Here is a 23,695-nt window from a genome sequence, read left to right as displayed (position 1 = left end):
CTGGGTGCTTGAGTCTCCCGATCACAGAAGCACCCGCCACCATGCTTACAGCCTTTGCCACATCGGACAAAGGCCATAAGTGTGAGCCCTGCGGGAGCGGGAGTAAGAGTGATGATGGATGCAGCATCAAGACTGGGGCTTCTGCTCCCACTTTCGATGGTGTACTCGAGTGCGTCATCCTTTTGAAATAACATGTAGACGAGCCTCATACTTCAATGCTTTCAAAATGAATAAAGTGAGTTTGAGTTTGAGTGGCGAACACAGATTTTAACCAGCAAAAGACAGGACCACTGGGAACTTTTTAAAACCTCCCTCTTCTGCTTTATTGACAAGTAAATTGTTCAAAAATGTTCTCACAATTCAATAATTACAAAGACTTTAGACTTACATTTAAAAAAAAGAGTAAAAACCAGAAAACCCCAAAAGCAGTAGTGTCCAGCTCAAATCGAGCCGCATTGATCAAGAATCTGAGAAAGAGCGAATATTGTCAAACACTTAATGTAACAGGATTAAATGTTGACTAGAGCCACTTGGTTTAAACTAGAGATAAGTGCATGTCCTATACAGTGTTTCAGGAAAGAGGATTAGCCATTGGTATACCATTAGCCCATAGAAACCAGATTTTAAAACAAGTGACATCCAACTGTCATCAAATTGGCACAGAAGGCACACTAGTGTGACAATGACAAACTGGATATGCCAGCTACAGAATTAATTACACACTTTTAAATGAAACATGATCACAAAAATTGTTGTTTTTTGGGGGTGGGGAGAATTACTAAATGTATAATACATGGAAGCATGAGATAAAATATACACGCAATATGTCACTGCTGCACGTGGGCCATAGCAAAATATACAGGAGTGTGCTGTGCAATTTTTCTCTACATGATCAATACTTTTGATTAACAATCATGGGGTCTTCATGCAGGTGAGGAGACAATGAACTGGGCGGGGGGAGGAGGGGAAAAAGAAGAGGCACCCTCATATACACATCCTTCAAGGTCTCCATTTTGGTTACCAATAAAAAAAGACCAATGGTTTTAAGCACTACACAATCCCATCGTATGAGCAGCCTTCAAAGGGAGCGATCCCAAGAGAATGCTAGCTAGCTAAAATAAAAACCAAAATTAAATGAAGGTATCCTTTACACTGAAAACAAAAACAAGAAGTTACACAAGTGTCTGAGAAGATGGTAGCAGGAAAAGCAGGGCATAACCTGTTTCACAGCAGTATTTTATATATATATGTTTGTGTGTGTGTGTGTTTGTGTGTGTGTTTTAAGAAAAGCCCTGCCCTGGCCAACAATGATTGAGGAGGTCTTAAAAAAAAAAGAAGACAAAGAAGGGTTAAGGGTAAAATGTAACGGTAATAGTTTTTATGTACATGGCTAAAAAGTCAGGAGAATGACATTTACAAAGCTGAGAATGCATGTAATGGCTAAATAAGTTAAAAGGCCACAGACTAGAGCCTCAATTTTCATTCAACTTCCTGACATATTCTACTGATGCTGGGAATGGCCCTACAGCTTCCTATCATTCTCCTACACTTTGAAAAAAACAACAGAATATATTTAGCTGAGGATGTAACTAGCCGGCTTTTACTTCCCATCCAAAAAGTTCACTTTTTTCCTAAAAGGATTTCCTGCTAACGAGACATTACATCATCCTATAGAAAAATAATATTCCTGACATTGCTGAATAGTAACTACCACCAGCATCTCTTCTCTAGGTTTTTTTCCCAACTTAAGTGTGCAGACTATTTACTGGTAGTCTTTCATGTATGCCGTGAGAGTGTATCACAGCTCTCCAGAAATGGGTCCCACCAGAAGTTTAATGAACAGTTTTGCATAAAAAACCTTTGATCATTGTAGTAATAAAGAATTCTCTCCATTTTTTGTCCCCCAAATCTACAATCTAGATACAGGATTTAGTTTTGTGCAACACTAGAAATTCAGTATCAGTCTTGGCACTGTTGTTGGAGACAGATGTCCTGCTCTTGAATACTCCATGGAGTAGCGGATGGTCCCACGTTCAGAAAGGGGGTGGCTGTAGTATTATGCATCACAGGTTGATTGGTCCAGTCCATCTAGTGTCAGCTGATTCCTATGTGGAGAGTTGGGACTTGGGGGGCCACTCGGGTTAGAGCTGTTGGAAGGAGTAGAGTGTTTGGTAGAATCCGAATCAGGCTGTTAAGAGACAGGAGAAAACAAGAATGCTTTCAAAACACACTGAAATTCAAATGCCTAAAAAAAAGCCAACAACATGGGATAGGAGGAGAGGCAAAGGCAATTCAGCTCATCACAACAAAAGGGGAGTCCTGTGGAGGATACAAATACAAAAAGTGTATACAAAAAGTGAACAAGTGCACATTAATGTAGAAAAAATTGCCCTGGGCCCAAACTAGACACAGAAGCAGCAGGCTTGTTTCTTCCAAGTGTGTTTGGCCTAAATCACATAAAAGTAGGAGATGCAAATTTAAACCACCAAAGGGGTGTGTGGGGAGGAACACTGACCCCTCAGCTCTTACTACTGCAGTCCAACTTCCAAAATCTGTGGCATCCTAGATGGGCTTGGATATTGGAAATGAGTCTGACTTCGTAGCAAGAGACCTTGTGGTGCAGGGGCATCTAAGCCACACTGTTGCCATACACTGGAGGAGAGTCCAAGCAGCGGCCTCTAAATCTGCATGCAGGTAATGTAGAAAAGACTCCGTTTCTTTTGTCTACAGCCAGGTCTCAAAAGGGGAAGAAAGAAAGGAAAGAAAGGCAACTTGTCTTTTAAATATGAAGACCAGCATACAGAACTTCCCTGGAAGGAGCAGCAGCAGAGTGGAAGATGGATGGGGAAGGGTTTGGTGCTCTCCACACTCAAGGCCTTTTTGGAGGTGACGGCACCCATCCTTCTGTAGACATGATTGGAGTGGTTTGAAGATGCCATGTGTAGTTTGGGCCTCAGTCTGATTTTAAAAAATGACGACCAGGACTTTTTTTGGGTAGGTGTTTGTGGTGTAGCAACAGAGAGCAGGTGATAGAAAGCAACAGCAATACCAGGGCACAGTTCCTGCAAGCTTCAACTCATTGACATTGGGTAGCTATTGAAGGATGTTCACATACAGTCCACATGATGGCAGTTCTGGGAGCAAGCCTCAGGATAGAGCCTAGGCAAACAGATTCTTACCTGAATCACCCCCACACTTGTGATCTGTCCAGCACTGACAATTTACTGTTCCGCAACACTAGAGGTTCTGTATTGCTCTTGACCCTGCTGGAGACAGAACTCAGACCCTTATTCCCACTCACCATCCTCTGTGTGGTGGGAAGAGCACACACCAGCCCAAGGCAGATGCTGCTTCTTGTTGGGTGTGCAACCTTCACAGCTGGACTGTGTGTGAACCTTCCCTATGCAGGATTTTGAAGACATCTTGTAGCAAACATATTATGACTATGATCATTTTCTTGCTCTGTGCCTGGAATTCTCTCTTCAAGAGTACCCTATATGATGCCACTTTTTTCTCCCCCTTCACATTCCTTCTCCTTCCCCTTCACATTCCTCCTCAAAGCGCACCTTTTCTGCAAGGTCTTTGGCTTAACACCTCTTTACTCCTCCATGCCACATAACTGCTTTCACACACACTTCTCCACGACCATTCTTGACCTTGTATTTTCCCTTCTAACAACATAAACACACTGGAAGAGCTAAACTGCATTGAATGCATGATTCTATTGCTGCAGTGGGAAGATGGACTAATTGTAACCTCTTTCTGCTCCTGCCATTTGTCTATTAACTGGGAAAACTGTTTCCCAGTTAATTTTCTACCTGTAGGGGAAAAGGTAAGGGGTGCTTCTTCTTGCCCCACTCCCCCACCCCCACTAACAGGAAAGCAGGGAAGAGGCATGAATGGAATGGATTAACATCATCCACTCCTTATCACTTTGCCCAATTTTGAATGTACACTCAGAAATGGCTTTTCTTATTATGTTATGTCATGTGGGCATACACACCTGAGTTCAACGGGCAATCTTTTAACTAAAGGCTAACCTCTGCCAGTGAGGGAAGAGCAGAACTCAACTGCACACCATTTGTAGTTTGGAAATGAATTAAGTCTGATGGAAAAGCAAAGGCATAAGACAACTTAAGAATTGTTCACCAATTGCTCATGCAATGGCTCTGGCAGCACAAGAAAAACTGGAGATTTTGGATTGCAACTCAAAAAACTCATCAAATTATGTCAAGGGAGGCTGGAAACGCAGCCCAGAAATGAAACATTCACTGGAAATTCCTTTCAGTCAATAACCCCCATGCACCGACGCTTATTTTCTAGATATCCTGCTGGTTGCTGACATTCTATGTGCAGTCCTTTCTCTTTTCTTTACTGGCAGCTTGGCCAGTTTTCTGGTATTTTGGAATGCAATTAACCCTTCACAATGCACAGCCTCATAGCAGAACTGCTACTGTGGCAGTCTATTAAATTGGGGGAAGCAGAATTTATATTTAGCCAAAAGATTAAGAGGCAATTACCCCCAAGAGATACAGTTCACAAGATTTTTTTGAGGGTGTAAACAGCAAATTTATCTAGAATGCAATTAATTAGAAGAGATAAGCAGTGATAAGGCAACATTACTGAGATCATTATCTTGGAAATGTGTATTGTGCTATCCATATACTCCCATGTGCAAAAACCAAGCATTAGAGAGTGAGTAGGCACACTGTACATAGGCATAAACTGAAGATGCGACCAAAAACCTGACTCAGTGGGCAATTCTTAAGGCGACAGCTGCAGGCTAAGCTTCTTGTTATGCTTACTGTGGGTGGAGCCCCACCATTGTGTTTCACCTGCAGTCCTATGATTTTTGCAGTCACCAAGGGGCAACAGACAGCTTTTAGGAAAGGATCCAGCACTGGTAGGGATTCTGACCCACTGTGCAAATATCAGCCATGAAACAAACTATGATGACCCACAGTATCCATGGATACTGGATCTTTTCAAAACGCCAGATACAACGCAGCTCTCTCTAGGGCAGTGGCATTCACTAGGAAATCGAGAAGTGTCCACAGACATGCAGAATTTTTAATATTTTGAGGGCTTGGGAAATTTTCCGAGACATATGCAAATGCTCCTATTCATTACCTCAAAGGCAAGTTCGACAAACAATTTCTCCCACTGCATTTCCCAGACCTTTACTTAAAGATATTTTTATCCCAAGCTCAAGATAGTTCAGATCTATTCAAACCTACTGGCCAATATTCTGACTAATAATGTTACACGAGAGGCATCAGTGCTGCTTCTGACTTTCTAACCAGTGCAGCACCAGCATTTGTGCATTAGGGGGTGTGGGTCCTATGACTTCCCCTTCTCCTGGAAGTGCTCTGTGCCACCGAAAGAGATATCTCTGAGGGTTGCACAATCCTCAGGGACATATTTTCAGGGGGCACAGAGCACTTCTGGAGAAAGGGGAATGGAGCATTGGTCGTGAAGGCTTCTTCTGGCTGATGGAGTTTAGGACATCTCTAAGTGGGTTAATGTCCCTCACGTGCTCCTAGGCAAGACTATGTTAGTTAGCTAAACTGAACATCTATATAGCCTGGGGAAGATAGCCCCACCCCAGTTCTCCAGGTGCAAGGATAGCTGAACATGAGATAAAAGATAAACATATACAATATAAGAAAGAGAACTATATACAGAGATAGGGGAATGATCAGAGAGTCCCATGTCGTCTGAGAGGTTGAGGACTGGCTGATGAAGGTAATTCTTGAGACTGTGTACCCATCGCCTCATGGCAGAAAACTCTAGACAAAGGAAGTTAGGATCTGGGAGTAGGTAGAGGCGGTGAGCGAGTGGGCCAAGATGTCCTTGACTCCAGCAGCCAGAAGAAGCCTGCATGGTAAGTGAGCAATGCTCCGTTCTCAGCTGCTGGGGTCAAGGACATCTCTAAGTGGGAGTTACCACAGCACAATAACATCTCCGCGTGGGAGCGCCTCCCACTACTCCCGGGGCAGCACCTGCTGAAGTACACGGCTTCCAAAGGTGGCTTGGGCTGATGCATGGGTGTCCATCCTGTAATGCTTGGTGAAGGTGGATGGATTTTTCCAAGTGGCCGCTTTGCAGATCTCGTGCACCGGAGCCATTGCTGAGAATGTTGCCGTGGTGGCTGCTGCCTGGGTGGAGTGGACCAGAATGCGTGTTGAAGGATGTGTGTATTTCGTAGGCCACAGGGATGCAAGTTCGGATCCATCTAGCTATTGTAGATGGAGAGAGCGACTTGCCCATTGATCTGGGAAGGAATGAGACAAAGAGCATGTCTGTAGTCCGGAAGGAAGCTGATCTTTTTATATATACTATATCCTCTTGAGGCATTGGTGAATGTCAAGCATGTGCCATGCTTTCTCTGCCGAGTGTGTAGGTCATGGGCAGAAGGAAGGCAGGATGGTATCTTGTGAAGTATGGAAGGCTGAAGAGACTTTAGGGGTCGGGTATGAGTTGAACTGTTTCTTGGGAGAAAATGCAGTAGGACTTGTGGATTAACAAGGTGAGCAGATGTGACAGCTATAAGAAATGCCAACTTGAAGGAAAGGATGTGCAACAGAATAGAAAGGATGGGCTCAAATGGAGGGGCCTGTAGGGCCTTCAGGACGGTATGTAGGTCCCAAGCAGGAAAGTGATGGACTGTAGGCGGAGATAATATGGTTGTGCTGCAAAGAAAACATCTGAGATGAGGATGAGCCAGTGTGGACTTCTGGGAAAGGCCAGGTATCAGGCCAATTAGCGATGTTGCCTGATGTTTGAGGGTGTTAGGTCTGAGCCCCTTGTCTAGTCCATCTTGCAGGAACTGAAGGAGGTGTTGTAAGGATGCATTGCCCCTGGGAATAGAATGACGGGCACACCAGCAGAGGAATGCTCTCCAAGAGCATTGATAAATTCTCTTCGCGGAGGCTCACCTGGAGGACATCATAGTGTCCAAGACCTTTAGTGAGTAACCATGCTGACTTAACAGTTGCTGCTCAGTCGCCATGCAGCTAGCTGCAACCAGCCAGGGTCTGGATGTAGAACTGGTCCTTGGGTTAGAAGGTCTGGAGTCAGGGGGAGCATCCACGGTTCTGTTGTGGTCAGGTGAAGTAACTCCATGAACCAGGGTGCACACGCAGCCCTTACTTCCGGTATTTCCAGGCAACAACGGGGGCAGGGAGGAATGCTGCCACCCCAAAAACCTTTTTTAAAAACGGAGTGCCAGCAGGGGGAAAGCGGCGGGAGGGGTAAGTGCAACCACCCTGCCCTTAAAGGGAGACCCCCGCCGGCGTCAAACCATGTCTCTGTGGTTCCGTGTACATCACTACTTTGTACAATGTCCAGCACCAACCTGTCTGTGGTGGAGCTTTCCCAGGCATGGAAGTGTGCAGAGAGGCATCCCCACAGTCTGGGAAGCCCCGAGTCAGGCTTGTTTATTCTGCTTGGCTGGTTGGGAGAAGTGTGGCTGGTTCTGGTAGGGAGTTTTGGAAGGTAGGCTATGGTGATTCCAGCCCCCTCTTTGTGGTCTAAAGTCTCTCTCTCTGCCTCTAAAAAGGCGGTGGTTTAGAGGCACAAATGGACAGAAATGGCTTCCTGTTGAACCTTTCAGGTTTTTGGGCTGCAGGTGGCATGGTTTTTCTTTTATCTTTTGATTCCACCAAAGAGCTTGGCCCCATCGTAAGGCACTGCTGATAAATTAAGTCTTAGAAGTGGCATCCACCTGCTAGCTCTTAAGCCAGAGGTGTGTGCCTTCTGCCCACCACTGATGTAGCCAAGGCTCTGGAGGCAAACCTGATTGAATCTAGGGTGGCGTTGGCAATGAAGGCCTGCGCCTTTTGTATCTTAACCAGCTGTTGTTCAAGTCTGGTGGGGCCAGACGGAGGGTCCTGTAATGGATTGTCCACTCAGAGGAGTGTCGCTCTGGCTATCATGGAGGCGGAGGCAGTGGCCCTAGTTACCAGGGAGACATTATCAACTGTCCTTTTAAATACAATTTCTACCTTTTTGTCAGTAGGGTCTTTAAGTAGCACCTTAGCGTCGCTGGAAAGCAATGAGCCTGAGATCAGGTGTACGACTAGTGAATCTGCGGGGGTGGGTGGGTCTTAAGCAAGTATGATGGCTTCTGTTGGAACCAATAGAACTTTTTCGGCACTATGAGAGCATTTCTATTTGCCACCGGGAGAAACCACTCATGTTTAATAGCTTTAGTAAATGGAGGTGGCATGGGAAGAAGCATATCTTTGTTTCTGGTTTTAGGAAACATCTAGTCCTCCCTAGAGGCTTTAGGTGATTCAGATGGCAGTTTAGGTTGCAATCCCAGTGTAGCAATAGTTCTAGACAGTAAGGGGTTAAAGTCCTCTGGTAAGAACAGGCATTAAGAAACAGAGGTAGCATCAGGGTCCTCTGCTGGAGACCATTCCCCCCCCCCCATCGGGGGTAGCGTCTGGGTCAGGATTAGTTCTATCCCCCCCCCCCAATTTGGAGTAGCTTCTGGATCTGCTTTCAGATCAATAACAGGATTGGAGGGTTTGGGAAGTCTAACTGGCCCAGTTGGGCGAGTAGGTTTTGCGGGTGGGTCATCTGAATTGGGGCCAGAAAGTTCCGATGAATGAGGTTCCCTGGTTTTAAGTTTTGAACCCTCTGATGTGCCAGATTTATTTGATTTGTGTCCCACAGTATGTTTTCTTTTTCTTTTGGCTTTTTTAGGTGGAGGAGAAAAGGCTTTGGATGAGGAAGACTCCTCTAAGGAAGAGGGAGTCCTCCTGTGGCTTTTTTGCTGTTTGGCTTTAAAAAAAAGCATTTTAAAGGATTGGAGAGATTCAGCATTTGTAAATTTAAACCAATCCTGATACTCTGAAGGTATGTATCTGGGCAATGGGGCAGAAAGGGGTTGTGGCATGCCTGCACCAGAGGGCCCCGCAGGGGAGGAGATCACTCAATAGGGTTAGATCTAACCAGGTCTTGAGAGTCATTTGGAGTGGAGTTGTCTTCCCTTTTATTGCTCTGGGCTCAGTTTGCCCAGTTGTTGCAGGGACGGGGCTGTGCGAGTGCTGCTCCATCGGCTGGTTATCCTCTTTGCTGTGCGGCTGATCCGCCATGGCCTTTTTAGTGGGTGCGGTGGGAGAAGTTTGTTTGTCCACTATGGCTCTGAGTTCCCTAGTGGTGGGGGGCGGGCGCTTTAGTTTGGCATCCGTGGCTTTGCGGAGCCTTAGGGAGAGCAGCAACAGCACCTCCGAGATCTCTTCTCCTTGTGGAATGGACAGGGGCGGAGAGACATGCTGTGCATTTCCCATCCGGGGATGGGAAATTACATGTCGAGGTATCCTGGGCTTGGCCGAGTGGCAGTAGAGTGGCCAGCATTGCCCGGGTGGGTGGAGGTGATCCGGGAGCCCTTGTAGTGAAGGGAAAACCCTTATGTCCCTTTACTTTGGGGACCAAAACAATCTGAGTGTTCCTTGAGTGCTCCATGCGAGTAACGGGAAGGAAGGAGGAAGAGACAAGGAAGGCTGAGATAGATTTTTTTTAAAAAAAATCAAAGGTTTAGAGTAGATAAACAGCGAGAATGGAGGTAGGAAGGAGGAAGGTATTAAAATGGAATAGCAAAAATACCGAGCTGGAGAAAGAAGTTGCCTGGAGCACTGTAGGACTGGAAGAACTGGGGCGGGGTTATCCGCCCCAGGCTATATAAGTGTTCAATTTAGCTAATAAACATAGTCCTGCCTAGGAGCACGTGGGGGGGAATTAATCCACTTAGAGATGTCCTTGACCCCAGCAGCTGAGAAGTTGCTGAAATTCATTCCAAATCCATCAGCAGCATTGGTGCTTCTCATACAGTCCTAGCATTTCGTTAGTCAGGATGACAGCCAATATACGCAAATGTAAGAACAACAAAGCCACATTTACTGCTACCACCATTGTTTGAGCCATCTCTTAGCCGCAGACATTTGCCCTTCCACACACACTGGCTCTGTCCACTATACTTGTAAGCCTGCCCTGCCACTAACACTACTGCCCATGTGAAGTAAGGCCAAGGTAATAATGGGGAGGTAGAAGCTGAAGAAGGGAAAACAAGCCCTATATCTGAAAGGGAGGTTCCTCAATAGGTCAAAGGCAATGCTTGAGCCACCCTCTGATTGCTCCCTTCGTGCTCTATGACAACTACAAAAACCACGGTGAGATGGGAGTAGAAAAGTATGCATGCGAATCCGTGCTCCCTCTCATTTTTTAGATGTGTGCACACAGAATGAATTTTGTTTTGGGCGGCAGTATTAAGGCAGTGTGTACGCACATGCATTCAGAGTGAGGCCTTCCTTATTGAACCTGAGCGGCATCTAAAACTAACTGAGCAGACATGGGGGGAAAACAACTTGTGAGCATGCACACACCTTAGAGGAAACACTGGTGTGAATTTAGCCACCAGGATATGAAGTTCATTCCCAATTTTGGTTTCCAATACTTCAGTTACTAGGCCCATCATCTTGCTTTAATTGTACTTGCCATAAAATCAGCCACAGCAGTTTATGCACTGAGGAATTAGGAACTGACTTCATAGTTTCAAACACGCAGTTTGTTTGGGAATCACTTTAATCCCCCAATGATACTATTACTGGTTTATGCAAAGTGGCAGACCAATTCCCTGGCAAGGGGGCTGGGATAAGAAAATGCAGGCCAACTGTGACCTTCAAAAACGTCCCACTTAATTTTTTAAATGTTCAGCATGAAACATCTTGAATCCTAGATGCCCAGAAAGTGTTCCAAGTATTAGTCTTTACATATTTTTATACTGCCCAGAGACATAAGTTTTGGGCAGTATAAACATATGTAAAACAAACAAACAAACAAACAAACAAACAAACACACGCTTTAACACAAAGTTGTTCATAGCTTTCTAATAATGTGAACCTAAAGTTTTGGGCATAAAGACACCTGCAGAACAGAATCTCCTTATATTTGACACTCCACACGTGATGTACAGCGTAACTCCAAGGAGTTGCTGTGTGCACAGACAGGCCTTCCTATCAATCAGATACAACTGGGTTCTACAATCAGAACACACATAGAGATAGATCTCACCTCTTTGTCGAACTCCTGGTCTGGATCGGACATACTTCGCAAGGGCATGGCTGCTCCCAGGTCGCTGCCAGCTGCAAATCAAGGATGTTTTTAACATCTGACTATAAAATGTTTTCAAAACAGTGTAGAAATAGATGATTCCATCCTTACTTGAAGAGGGCCATGAAATGTAGCTTTTGTTTCTCTGAGGGGCCTGGCGTGAAACGTTGGTCGTGGGAGGACAAGCCTTTTCATCTTGTGAAGGCAGGACGCTCTGTAGCAGAAATGCAGCCACAATCAATTACGCAAGACATTTTTGACAGAAGAATTTCTTTGAAATTTCTAGTAGATTTTTTTTTAAAAAAACTTAATACTACATTCAGTGCTAGTATAGGGTAGCTATAGAAACTTGCTTTGTTCAGCTGATGAGAGGCATATGACACGACGCTATATCTTCCAAAGAATCATCAAGGAGATACAACCACCCACTCCTCTCACCCATCCCCCAAAAGCTGAGCACTCAATCTAAAGTCCTTCCAACTGCTGGAGGCAGGATAACTGAAGCCACCAGAAGACATGCCTGAACAGAATAATCAACAACAATATGCTTCTTTTGCTTCATAATTCCGTCTAGAGGATAGTAAGTAGCCAGCGATACAAAAGTACTTCCTTTCCCTGGACTGGATAAGATCCTGCTAATTTGGGATGCTTATCAATTTACTGGTGTGTTGTTGGAGACTATATGGTATCAGCAGCAGAGTCTAACTGCAGATCACGCCTCTGGGTTTCCCAGTTACAGAAACCAGAGACTGGTTTGATTTTCAGCTATGTTCTATTTGGCAGCTATGACAGTAAATACTGACAGTTCTGCAACAGTGAAAAATTTCAAAGCATTCTCCAAAGAGTTTTTCACTTTGCCTCCTGCTGTTGGAAGGATACATAATCCCTGCCCAGGCTAGGAAAAGAGGTTCCTAGAGAAGACATGAATTAGTCTTAGCAGCTGAGAGCCTGCTATCTTGAAGGCAGGATTCAGAGCAGCAAGTACTAGCTTACACACAGAGGCTAGTAATTCCCTATTAGCCCTCCTCCCTTCCCCGCCACTTCCTTTCAACGCTGGCAGAGAATGCACACCACCACCACCATCATCATAATCCACTTCAGTTCCTAAAGAGCTGCTCCTACCCTTGCTACAGAAGCAGAGGAGGGACAGGAAGAGGAGGAAAGCAGTGAGGAGGAATGGTCACTCTGGAGAAAGATTTCAGCAGAGATAGGGCTCATGTGATAGACGTGCTCAAAGCCTGTTGGAGGTGATATCAGAGCAGAGTGTCGGGAGGATGAAGGGGAAGGAAATTCATTCTGTTATTTCAGACAAGACAAACAAGAAAAAGGAAGGAGGAGAGAATGGTTATTTAGAAAATACTATTGCACTCCTGGCAGTGATGACTGCTGACTTTCAGCCGTGTGTGTGTGTGTGTGTGTGTGTGTGTGTGTGTATGCACACGGTGGTGTTCTTGAAAAGACAGCTTTCACACAGCCTGTTCGGCCATCTCTTCCCTCTCAACCACGGATAAAACTAGTGACAAGCATTGGGCTTGCATGTCTCCTACCCTGGTTCTCCTCCCTGTGGGGAGAACTGGCTGAGCAAATGGGAGAGCATGTTTATCTGAACACAGAACCTCCTGTTACCTTAAGGTACCCAACTCCCTTTGAAAAAAGTTTCATCTCCTAGAGTCAGAGGAGCTACCCGGTCCAAATAACCACGAGATCACCCATTTCATCATTTCCATGAGGGTGGGAGTGTGCAAAGCCTACTTTTGTTCTCTTCCTGGAGTTATTTCTGTCCATGGCAAGGGAGGAGAAGAGGAGCAGCGTCCTAACAGATCCAGTCTCACCTGGGGTGTGATTCAAGGATTACAGTTGCCTCCTAGAAAACTAACAGTGGTTCTGTCCACTCTAACAGGGATTTCCAGATGATGTTCACTACAACTCCTAGGATCCCCAATGGCCTTTGGCTGGGGATGATGGGAGTTGTAGTCAACGACATCTGGGAATCCCTATTAGAGAGAACACTGGTTTTGTCCAGACTTTAAAGCCCTCTACCAGCTTCTCCCCTAAGATTTGAACAATGCAGCTGAGCCCTGGCTCAGATAATCCCTTTCCTAGAAATAAGAAGTTTTACCAATGGCAGATCCATGAGCACTTGCATCCCATCGCCTGGTCCCATATGAGCCACGTGGTTGAAATTGGTTGGGTTAGAAATCATTTTGTTTCTGAGTTCAGGATCTCGGAGCATCTCTCTATATCAAAAGGGACGTATATAATTACTTTACATAAGCAGATCCTCTGTTTCCCCCAAGTGTGTGTGTTGGGGGCAAAGATTAAAGCCTTACCGTCTTTGCTGCAATCTCTCTTCCTCAGGGACCTTAAAGACAAATCTTCGCTTGCTTCTAGTGCGAAGCATCTGCTTTTTGCTGTTGTCAGACGTTTCTGGCACACTGAGGGCAGCTCCTGCTGCAACAATATATTAATGCAGTTACATGGACTAGACACAGACTAGAAGTTCTGCACAAACCCAACTGAAGTGAAGGCAATGCAAGCAAAAGAAATTCTTAGCAAATTACTTGTGCTCATTGTGTACAGAAGATCTAAGAATTTGCAAGACCTGTGGCACTATGCATCTCAGATCGTGACCTCTCAGTCTAAAACCAATCTCTAAAACCTCACCTTGTTACAGTCTCTGTTTTACTTTATACATCACTTACTGAAATGACCGAAGTATCCACATCTACAGATCCTTACACAGCTTTATTCAAATGGTGAGAACCATGTCCTCTGACGAGGCTAGGAACCTGCATCCATTTGCTGTGGAGTCAGAACACTAGGAGTAGGAGAGTGACAGGTACCTCTTATTGCAGGTCCCCATCAAGTCAGTCTTCTAAAGAACCTGCTTCCTAGAGGGCATATAGGAAGAGCACCCCAAGCTCTAGACTGCTGGATGGCAACAAATAGGGAGAACCAACTAATCATCATCTGACAGCGAATTAATTATTTAATCAGTGACTAGAATTTAAGGAATAAATTAAACCTCACTATAAGTTACATTTTTGTGATCATGCAGAAGAAGGTAATCTACAGTTCAATTAGCACAAGCTTCCACTCATTTTTATAGAAGGAAAGGCCATTTCCAACTCCAGTATTATGGCAGGACCAAAACAGTCTCTCACACACACAATACTAAAAACTGCTCTACTTCCTTAACCAACTAATTAATCTGCTGCTTAGAGCTTGCACCATGCATTTGAGCTTGCTCCTTCCCCCACACTCCAAATGGCATTCAGCACCCTGGCTCACATATGGTGCAGCAAAACACAGGCAGTTGAGCACCACCCATGTTTCTGCATGTGCCCAAAACACTGACCACAGTTCTGCTGCAACTCAAACCTGCAAAATCGCAGCAGTGCAACATGACTGCCACTGGAAATAACAGGTAGTGTTGTACAACAGCGATGGTGCAATTTTAAGCTGCAGCAGAACAGTCTCGGTCTGTAACGCCATGGGCAGTGTCTTCGGTACACAAAGCAGCGCCATCAAGGCTCAACTGTCTGCATTTCACTGCACTGTATGTGAGCCTCTGGCCTCCAACACAAGAGAAGGCAATCACAGTTTCAACGGACCCCCTTTGTTATACTGTTATTTTCTGCCCTCGCCTCAAAAAGACTAACCTGAAAACTTGTTCTTGAAATAGATGAGCCGAGAAGGTTCACAGTGAAGGAGATTCAATGTGCCTGTCACATTTAGGGGTTTGATCTGTCAGGGAGGCAACAAAGAGAGGGAAACCGAATGCATTCTCAACCCACTGCACAGACATTTCCAGCAAACCAATGAGCCATGTCATTTTACAGGAGAGGCGGGCTACCTACCCTTCTTAAGCCAATAGTCTGAACCCATTCCATTGTGTTAACATCGAATACATCTACACCGTATTCACTGTAGATAGTTAAATAGAATGAATTGCAACCTAGGAGAAAACACAACTTTTGTCATCACCGCTTGAGGAAATGGCCAAGCATCATGATTATGTTTACAGTTTCCTGAACCCAGGCATGTTCAAAAACCTTCTTAGACTTGGCTCTTGCTGAGGTGGAAACTGAGCTGTACCATTTCAGACTGCAGGTGAAAAGAATGCTCCTCCACTGCATGTGGGTGGAGAGGAAGAGGATCCCTGCAAGCAGTGTAAGCCAGAATCCCTCTCCCTGACCATTCAACAGAGTCAGACCATTGGTTCATCTATCTTGGTACTGTCCACACTAGAGGTCAGCAACCTTTCACGCTGTGCCATGTCTTCATTTTACTCACTCTTAGAAATAAATAAAATATAAGGTTTTCTGTGCTATCAATACATGATATTTAGATTCTAACCTACCACCACCATCACTGGGGACTTCTTCCCTTGCTCCTGTTTTCCAGCATGCAGCCCCTGAAATTGTCCACGTGCCCCAGTCAGGGAAATTCTCTCTGATGAAGTTCTGGGGATGGGCTGCGTGCTGAAAACTGGGAGTGAGGCAACTCCTTGCAGGGACCAACAGTTAGAGGGTGCTACACAAGGGCCTGCCCTCCTTCTCCCCGCCCCCAATTTCTAGCATGCAGTCCCTGAAAACCACCCCTGGAGCCAAGTGCCATTAATTGGACCAGCGGTGGGAGTGCCACTCAACATCATTTTGCATGCCTCTCTTGGCACCCGTGCCATAGGTTGCTGACCCCAGCGCCACATGGACTGGCAGTGGCTCTCCAAGGTGGCAGGCAGGAGTCTCTTCCAGCCCTTCCTGGAGATGCCAGAGATTGAACCTGGGACCTTCTGAATGCAGAGATGTTCTTCTACTAAGCTAAAGCCCAATCCCCTACAGCCTCACAGTTTTCTTATGTGGAGGAAACCTTTTCCAGGGAAAAGAATTAATTATGCAAATCCTCTCTCACCTGCAGTCTCCGGGTGGTACAGCCCAGACCAGCTTTAGTACCCGAGTACTAGGCCACAGACTAAACTTTTACCTAGATGAAACTCATGGATTAATCTCTTACAGGGGACTATGGAGTAACACTTTTGTTGCAGAAATTTCACTGCTCAATTCAGAGCGATCATTAGTATGCATATAAGAATATTTGAAGTTCAGTCCTTTCCAGTCATCTTCATCAGCCTAGGCAGGACATTATTTTCCTTTTTCAGACAAAAAGTGGAGGGTGAGGAAATACAACTTGCCCAAGGCCATCCAGTGAACCTAGGGGATTGGAACCAAGCTCCCCCAGGCCTGGCCTTACACAGTCCCCATTCAAAGTGCAACGTATGACTGCTTAAAGGAATTTTTATACTTCAAAAATGAACTGCCCCCGTCCCCCCGCAAAGGTTGAAACAATATTATTCCACAAGGGGCTTTTAAAGGGATGGGGCTGTAGCTCAGTGGCTGAGCATTTCCTTTCCATTCAGAAGGTCCCAGGTTCAATCCTGGCATCAGGCAGATAGACTGACTCAGTATAAGGTGGCTTCATATGTTCCACCATCTGCATCTTTTGGACAGTGATGCCATGCCAGTCTCACATCTAATACATGCAGTAGGGGAGAGACAGAAGAAACCACTAGTGGACAAGGGAGCAAACTACATTATAGCTTCCCCTGCCCCAGTCCCACTTTTTCTCTTTTAAAAAAAAGAACTGGCCCTTTGCTTGAGAAGAGACTTCTGGATTTATATGTTCTGATTACCAGAAGATGTAAACCCGTCTGACTTGTTTTCTATATAGAACACCAGTGGTTCCCAACCTGGGTTCCGCCAGGTGTTGCTGAATTACAACAAATTGTAATTATAACAAATTGTAGCTGGGAATGATGGGAGTTGCAGTTCAGCAACATCTGGAGAAACCCAGGTTGGGAACCACTGTAGTACACACTAGAGCAGAACAAAAGGAAGGAGAGAACACACTGGCAGCACTGACAAGCTGCTAGTGACACGCCGATGGAAGTGCCCCTAAAACACAGCATCTGTTTATGTGGTAGAAAGGCCTATTCACAGTGGCAAGCCTGAGCAAAAAAATGAGGAGAAAAGGAAAAAGCAGTAGCAGAGACATGCCAGTCAGCCCCTGGAAGAACAGGATGCACCCTCCAGAATCTATGAGCATTTCCCCAGCCATCTGAAGGGTTCTGGACAGTGACAGTGCCTGCATTGACTGCACTTTCATCAGGCTTCAAAAATCTGGTGTACTCATTTTAAAAAAAAAATAGTTCTGTTAGTCAGACCAAATAAGTCTATCTAGCTCAGAATGTTATTGGCCAGCCAGAAAAGCAATAGGCCTTCCATTTATCCCCAGCACCTGGTAGTTGGAGGTAGCTTGCCACTGAAGATGGAGCTTTGATCTGGCTGTTATGGCTGGTAGCCATGGCGGAGTTGCCATCATTATGGTGGACAGGCTCCTCAACAGTTGCATGGCACACAGAAGCGCAATGACCAAAGTGTCCCCAGATCTCTCTATGCTGCTGGTATTCTGTCTGTCATGTAGTTGCTTGAGGCACAGAAGACTGTCCATAGTGGCAGCCCTAAGCTACTGATATGATTTGTTTACTCTCTTTTTTAGAAACCACTGAAACTAGTGTCTTTCACCACATCTTATGGTAGTGAGTTCTACATGTGCCTGATAAGAGAACTCCCACTATGCACTTTGAGAACTGCAGGTCTAGAGATGACAGATATCCAAATGTCAAGAAAGTTGTGTCCACATTTCTCTTCATATGAGATGAAACGAAGTCTACTTGGCAGAAGTGGTTACACTAACCTTTAAGCCTGAACTAAAGCGAACTGCAACAAGCAGAAAAGAGGCAGCCCAGACAGGACTAAGCATGCTTTGAGGTCCCAGGAGGAGTCAATGTTAGCAAAAGTTTGCAAAACAAAGCACATACCACTTTCCTTCTATAATCATACAGCATCATGCACGACAATTTCATGTACTACACTGATTGGTGGGTGATGGCAGTATCAGCACTCTGGGTTTTTTTTAGCAAATTCAGACAGACACTTGCAAAAGCCAAGGAGAAGCTCATGTCTCAAAGTCTCTTTAAAGTGTGAAACCAGCCTCCGTGAAGAGACCTGAATTCAAAGAACTGGTTATTAAAGCTGGAGACAGACTCTCCTAGAGGCGCGCAGGCTTGAATCTAACAATTAGTATTCATTGGGGCCACAAGGCTGACCAAGCTCTGGTTGTTCGTGCTGAGCACTGAACGGCAGCCACAAACCCCTCAAGTTGTCCACTCAGCCTGCTGAAGCTTTTTGCTCTACCTCTTTGAAACAGGAACTGAAACCATGCAGCTCTGCTCCCTCCTGTTTCTTTTCACTGGCTTGCACCTAAACTAAGGAGAAGAGTGACCAACCAAAGATGGGAACTCTTCCTGTCTAATATCTGAAGAGCCTTGGCCAGTTCTTGACTTGGGTGGCTTATTAGGACAAGTCTGTCTATTAGAATCCAATGTAAGGAAACAATCCATAAAGAGAAAAAAGGAAGGAAAGTAGACCAGGCTTCCTGTATTTTACAGGAACTCTGGTATTTTGCCTTTTGAAGACACATACTAATTAAGCTCACATGAAGGGATTTTCAGTGTGAAAGACCCAGCAGCTCCTAAGAAAAACCCAACAGGATCAGAACAAGCAAGGATCCAGGATTCAATTTCCTATGGTGGCCAGCCAGCTATTTCAAAAAGCCCAGAAGCACGAAGGCAACAACTCTTCTCTGTTGCTTGCCATCCAGTACCTGGCCTCCAGCAGCATTCTGCCTCTGAAGCTGGAGGCTCTATGCAGCTATGACGACAGCCACTGAGAGACCTGTCCTCCTTGGATTTGCCTACATTTGCCTCAAACACACTGAATGATCTTGGTAAACGACATTTAAACTGCAGTTGTTAACTCTGCCTCTTATTTGTCTCTTCTTTTCAGGTAAGTGAAGCAGCAACAAGGATACAGCAACAAAAAAACATATACATACTACAGGCAGTAGGAGTCGCAGGCCACATTAGCTCCTGCAAGCGCGACCTCCGACCTTGTGCATCGACGAACACTCCCAGGTGGCTGAAGCAAAGCAGGTACTCCTCATTGCTGAGTTCCACAGCACAGAGGGCATCAAAAGACTGTTGTGAGAGGAATGCAAGCGAAGGGTCATTGGGATTTACCAGGTTTAGAGACTGTCCATCACCCTGGATGTTCAATATAGAGAAACCAGATGGGTAGCCCACACACAGCCTGTCTTTGAACACAGCCATCCACTGTATGTTGCCAGGAGCCTGGATTTCATTGAACTTTTTATGGAAAGGTTTAGTTCTGTGAATCTCATAGCAGAGAACCTGCCGCTTCACTGCCACAAACAAACTTGTTGAAGGGCTTGTCTTCTTCACTGTCCCAGTTGTCATTAACTGGCAGGCTTTAGTTTCTGGAAGTTTAACATCAAAACCACCTTCGGATCCATCCAGGGAGGACCAGGGATACAAGTGAACATGATGATTCCGCCCACAGATGAGGATGATGATTTTCTCTTTGGGAGCAAGCTCTATCTGGTGGACCTTCTTGCAGTCAGCAGCTCGGACAATCACTGCAAACAACAGAACCAGTGAGTAAGAGGTGGGAGTGTAAACAAACTGGGTCATATCAGATATTACCAAAAATGATTACACAGTGTTTATGCATAGTTCCATATTAACAGGAGTAGCTGTAGCTTTGCTCCAGATATGACATTACTAAAGGCTCTCTCTTAGCCCTCTCTTAAAACTGTACATTATTACAGCAATAGCACTTACTATAGAGGAGAGATAGGCCAACTTCTATTTTGCGTGCTCTTTCTTTTTTTCTTAAAAAAAACCAACACCTAGAAATGTCATGGCCAACCAATGTGTTTTACATTTATAATACAGTAGGAGGACATACCTAGGATCTCTGCTCAGTGCAAGAAGCACAAGCAATTTGTATCAGGCAAAAGCAGAACAAGAGTGCAAATTCAGGGTTCCTTAATAGATTAGTTATGTCTTAAGACGTAATTAATCTTTTAGTCAATCCTGAATTTGCACTCTTGCTTAAGCATGTAAAAATGGCCCTACTGGATCAGTCCACCAAGTGCAGTATTCTTTGACAAAATCCCAGCACTACGTTATCCACCCGAAATTGATTAGCGGCACACAGGTGGATTGCTATCTACCTTCTGCCTGTCACTGCTGTAGACTGAACACATACTTAAGGTCCCCATCTACAAAGTCATCCTTTCCCCTTGAATTTGGGGGGAAAACTAATATTGTTTCTCAAAGGTCAACACAATTCAGGGCTAGTTGAGACTCTCTCAGTAGTAACTCCTATTTCATTAAGGGCAAATATTTTCATTATTAATGAGCAAAAAAAACATGGAGGTAAGAGCCTGAAAAGTGAGAAGTGAGACAAAAATGTTGCAATAGTAAAGAGAACGTGCTTGGAGGATTCCAGGAGGGCCTTAAAGACCCATCTTTTTAGCCTGGCTTTTGCCAATATCTAGTTTTAATTTTAATTTTAATCTGCTTATAATTGGTTTTTTTATTTTAATGTTATGTATTTTTTTATTTTAATGTAAGCTGCCTTGAGACACCTTTGGAAGGGTGGCATATACATCAAATAAATAAATAAAACAATGCTTTGACTCAATTGGAGAAATGAGATCGCGGAACATACATGCTAAATGTAGGAAAAAAGGAAGAGCGAAAGATGGATTCAAAGAAATTCGGGATACATTGTACTTTATTAAAATGAAATATTCTACAATTACAATGTATGAAACATTAATGTTAGGCATTAATATTAACTAGATGTAATGTGAACGTGACTGCATCCCATGAAAGTTGAATGCAATAATTTAGTTCTGAACAATTTGAACTATCCAGAACTTATTTCTAGTACTGCAATCATTTGAACCCTTTTTTAGTCTTAAAATGCTGCCCCCCTCCACCACACACAAGCGCAAAACAAACTTATATATTATTCAATTATTTTCATACCAGGGCAAGTCACTTCATTTTATAGAGATGGGAGACAATTATTTTACTTGCACTGAGGGCACCTGCATGCAAAAGATTTCATTTATGTCTGCCCCCTTACCTATGGGGCACCTGGGCAGGAAGCATGATGGGTTATTGGTATGGGGTGGAGAAGAGGGGTCTGTGCAAGCCTCCCATATCTAGATCCAACCCTTCTTTTGCCTGATGAAAATTAGTTATGCTCCTCGCACTGGGCTGAGAGTGAAATGCAGAAAGGTGGGGAGGGGGAGGGGGGAGTAGGGTTCTTTTGTTGGTCCCCATACACTATTATATGGGTTGAGAGAGACTCCTGCCTGTAACCTCATGTAAACAATTTCATGGATCTGGTAAAAGTAATTTAGCTTCCACATTCCACCTTCAGTTCTCAGCAATACGGCTTTTCTCAGATAAAAGTTCCAGAACGTTTGGCTTACCTAGAACAGAAACCTGTTCAATTAACAAATGATAACCATCTGTGCAGTGAGTAAGATAAAAGAAAATTCTTTCTGGTTTCTCCACAACATCCATTGTGTAGAAGCACTCCCTTAATTTGTTCACTGCATACCGCACTCACTCAGGCCACATAATGGAAACAAATCTATACCATCTCAAGGAAATAGTAGCAGATACAACTCATGGCACAGCAACTGCTCAATTTAATCACAAGCAACAGCTGAAATTCCAGAGTGTCTATACCACAGGTATTGGAGTTTTGTTTTTCCCAACCTGGTAAGTCACTTTGTATTTAAAAGTGTAGACAGTTTACAGACAACTTAGTCAAAGCCATTAGACATAATAAACTGCATCAAAAAGTAATACCTATCGTAAATGTGGGGTGAACATATCAACAAAACCATTTCGTGGAATCGATTTACTAAACTAACATCCATTTTGTGTATATTTTGTTTTTCTTTATACTTTTCTTATACAATTTATAAAGCTAATAAAGTTATTAGGTATAGGTGATCATCTATTTTGTTGTAGGAGAGTTCAAAATGTTTGAATAATTATAGCCTTAGAAATAATCCTATGTCTGCAAGACTGCTCGAATAATGAGACTCACTTTAACTTACAGAGTATGGCTACAGAGAGCACAAAAAAGTCTCTCTGACCAGAGAAAAATTGGTTTCAATGTCTATTTTTAGCCTATTCACCAATTATTCACTTGAAATAGTCAGTTTTCTGAAAGCCTGTTGGCAAACCATGGTTTTTTTTTTCATTTTCAGAGCAACAAATAAAAGAGCACAAGAGGAGAAATATTTTGTTTGAAAAATATCACTGTCTTTTACACAGACAGGCCAGAGAAAAGAATCAACCCTGTAATCCAGATAAACTGCATCTGATTTCAAGTACTCAGTTGCTCAGGGATGTACATTGATGTACATCCTTCGTCTCATGGTGGATGACAAGCCTTGATGAAAAAACTGACTCAACCAATCCAAGTGATGAACAGATGTAGATTTATCCTGTTCGGTGTGGTACACCATTATGACCTTTGTTCATAGTAATCAGCTTAAGCACGATCTGTACTCTCCTGTTTTTCACAATAACTTTTGGAAGGATATTTTAGGATGACCAAGCCACCTAATGGTGCAGCGGGGAAATGCTTGACTAACAAGCAGAAGGTTGGCGGTTTGAAACACTGATATTAGGCAGCAGCGATATAGGAAGATGCTGAAAGGCATCATCTCATATTGCACGGGAGATGGCAATGGTAAACCCCTCCTGTATTCTACCAAAGAAAACCACAGGGCTCTGTGGGCACCAGGAGTTGAAATTGACTTGATGTCACAACTTTACCTTTATTTTAGAATGAGAAGAGGTATGTACACCCAGTTTTGGTGTAATGTGGCTAGACGACTCCTGTACTTTGGTAATTCTTTCGTTGGTTTATTTTTGCAGAATAAAACTTAACAACAACAACAACGGTGGTGGAGGAGATGGATGTACAGTATTATTATCCCCAAATTGCCGTTGGGAGCGGAGGCCAAGAGGGGAGTGGCTTGCCTAAATATTCAACTATCACTGACTAGAACTGCTTTTGGTTAAGGCAAGAGTGCGATCACTCACAATGTTCAATAAGTTACCTGCTTGGTTTCAGAGAGAGCCCACTGAATAGAATAGTAATTAGAGTGCCCAGTAACTTGTCAGATAAACAAGTTCTATATGTGAAGAAAATCTGTATATCCCATGTGAAAAAAAGATAATTCTAATTCATGGGGCTCACATGCAATATACAACTGCTGAATGTAGCAAAGACTTCACTTACCATCACGGGTCACCTCTAAAACATAGAGACCTTCTTCGGAGCCAATCGCTATTCTATCCCGATCTACCAGTAGTTGGGAGAGAGAAAGAGCTATTAATACAATCATGTTTGCTGACACTGAGCTTCTATTGTTTTCACGGAAGACATCTGTTTGATTAAGGGTGTGAGCTGGAGAGAGAATATTGCATCTCTGTTAACCAACTCCACTGGTTCCCAATGTATTTCTGGGTGTAATGCAAAGTAGTGGCAGTAACCTTTAAAAGCCCTAAGCAGCCTGGGCCCAGGTTATCTAAGGGAGTGCCTTCTCCTGT

The 23,695-nt window shown here is 44.2% G+C and overlaps 1 protein-coding gene across 8 annotated transcripts in view; it reads right to left on the bottom strand.

Moving 5' to 3' along the window:
* Positions 1-295: 295 nt before the first annotated feature.
* Positions 296-23,695, bottom strand: part of CDC42BPB (CDC42 binding protein kinase beta) — a 174,891-nt gene continuing 151,491 nt past the window's right edge. For 5 of the 8 annotated variants that reach the window (XM_053257808.1, XM_053257842.1, XM_053257826.1 and 2 more), the window contains 9 exons: positions 23,385-23,447; positions 19,075-19,674; positions 14,979-15,076; positions 14,781-14,865; positions 13,449-13,569; positions 13,238-13,355; positions 11,230-11,332; positions 11,080-11,150; positions 296-2,188 (listed from right to left, as the gene is read on the bottom strand). In XM_053257808.1, coding sequence (XP_053113783.1) covers positions 2,057-2,188; positions 11,080-11,150; positions 11,230-11,332; positions 13,238-13,355; positions 13,449-13,569; positions 14,781-14,865; positions 14,979-15,076; positions 19,075-19,674; positions 23,385-23,447 — 1,391 coding nt within the window. In that variant the 3' untranslated portion in view covers positions 296-2,056. The remainder of the gene's footprint in view (positions 2,189-11,079; positions 11,151-11,229; positions 11,333-13,237; positions 13,356-13,448; positions 13,570-14,780; positions 14,866-14,978; positions 15,077-19,074; positions 19,675-23,384; positions 23,448-23,695) is intronic. The other 3 variants (XM_053257816.1, XM_053257836.1, XM_053257862.1) reach the window with 1 other exon arrangement.

This window comes from Hemicordylus capensis, chromosome 1 (assembly GCF_027244095.1).
Source record: "Hemicordylus capensis ecotype Gifberg chromosome 1, rHemCap1.1.pri, whole genome shotgun sequence".
Taxonomy (NCBI): domain Eukaryota; kingdom Metazoa; phylum Chordata; class Lepidosauria; order Squamata; family Cordylidae; genus Hemicordylus; species Hemicordylus capensis.
Note: the sequence above shows the minus strand (reverse complement) of the source record. Positions and strands in the feature narration are given on the sequence as shown.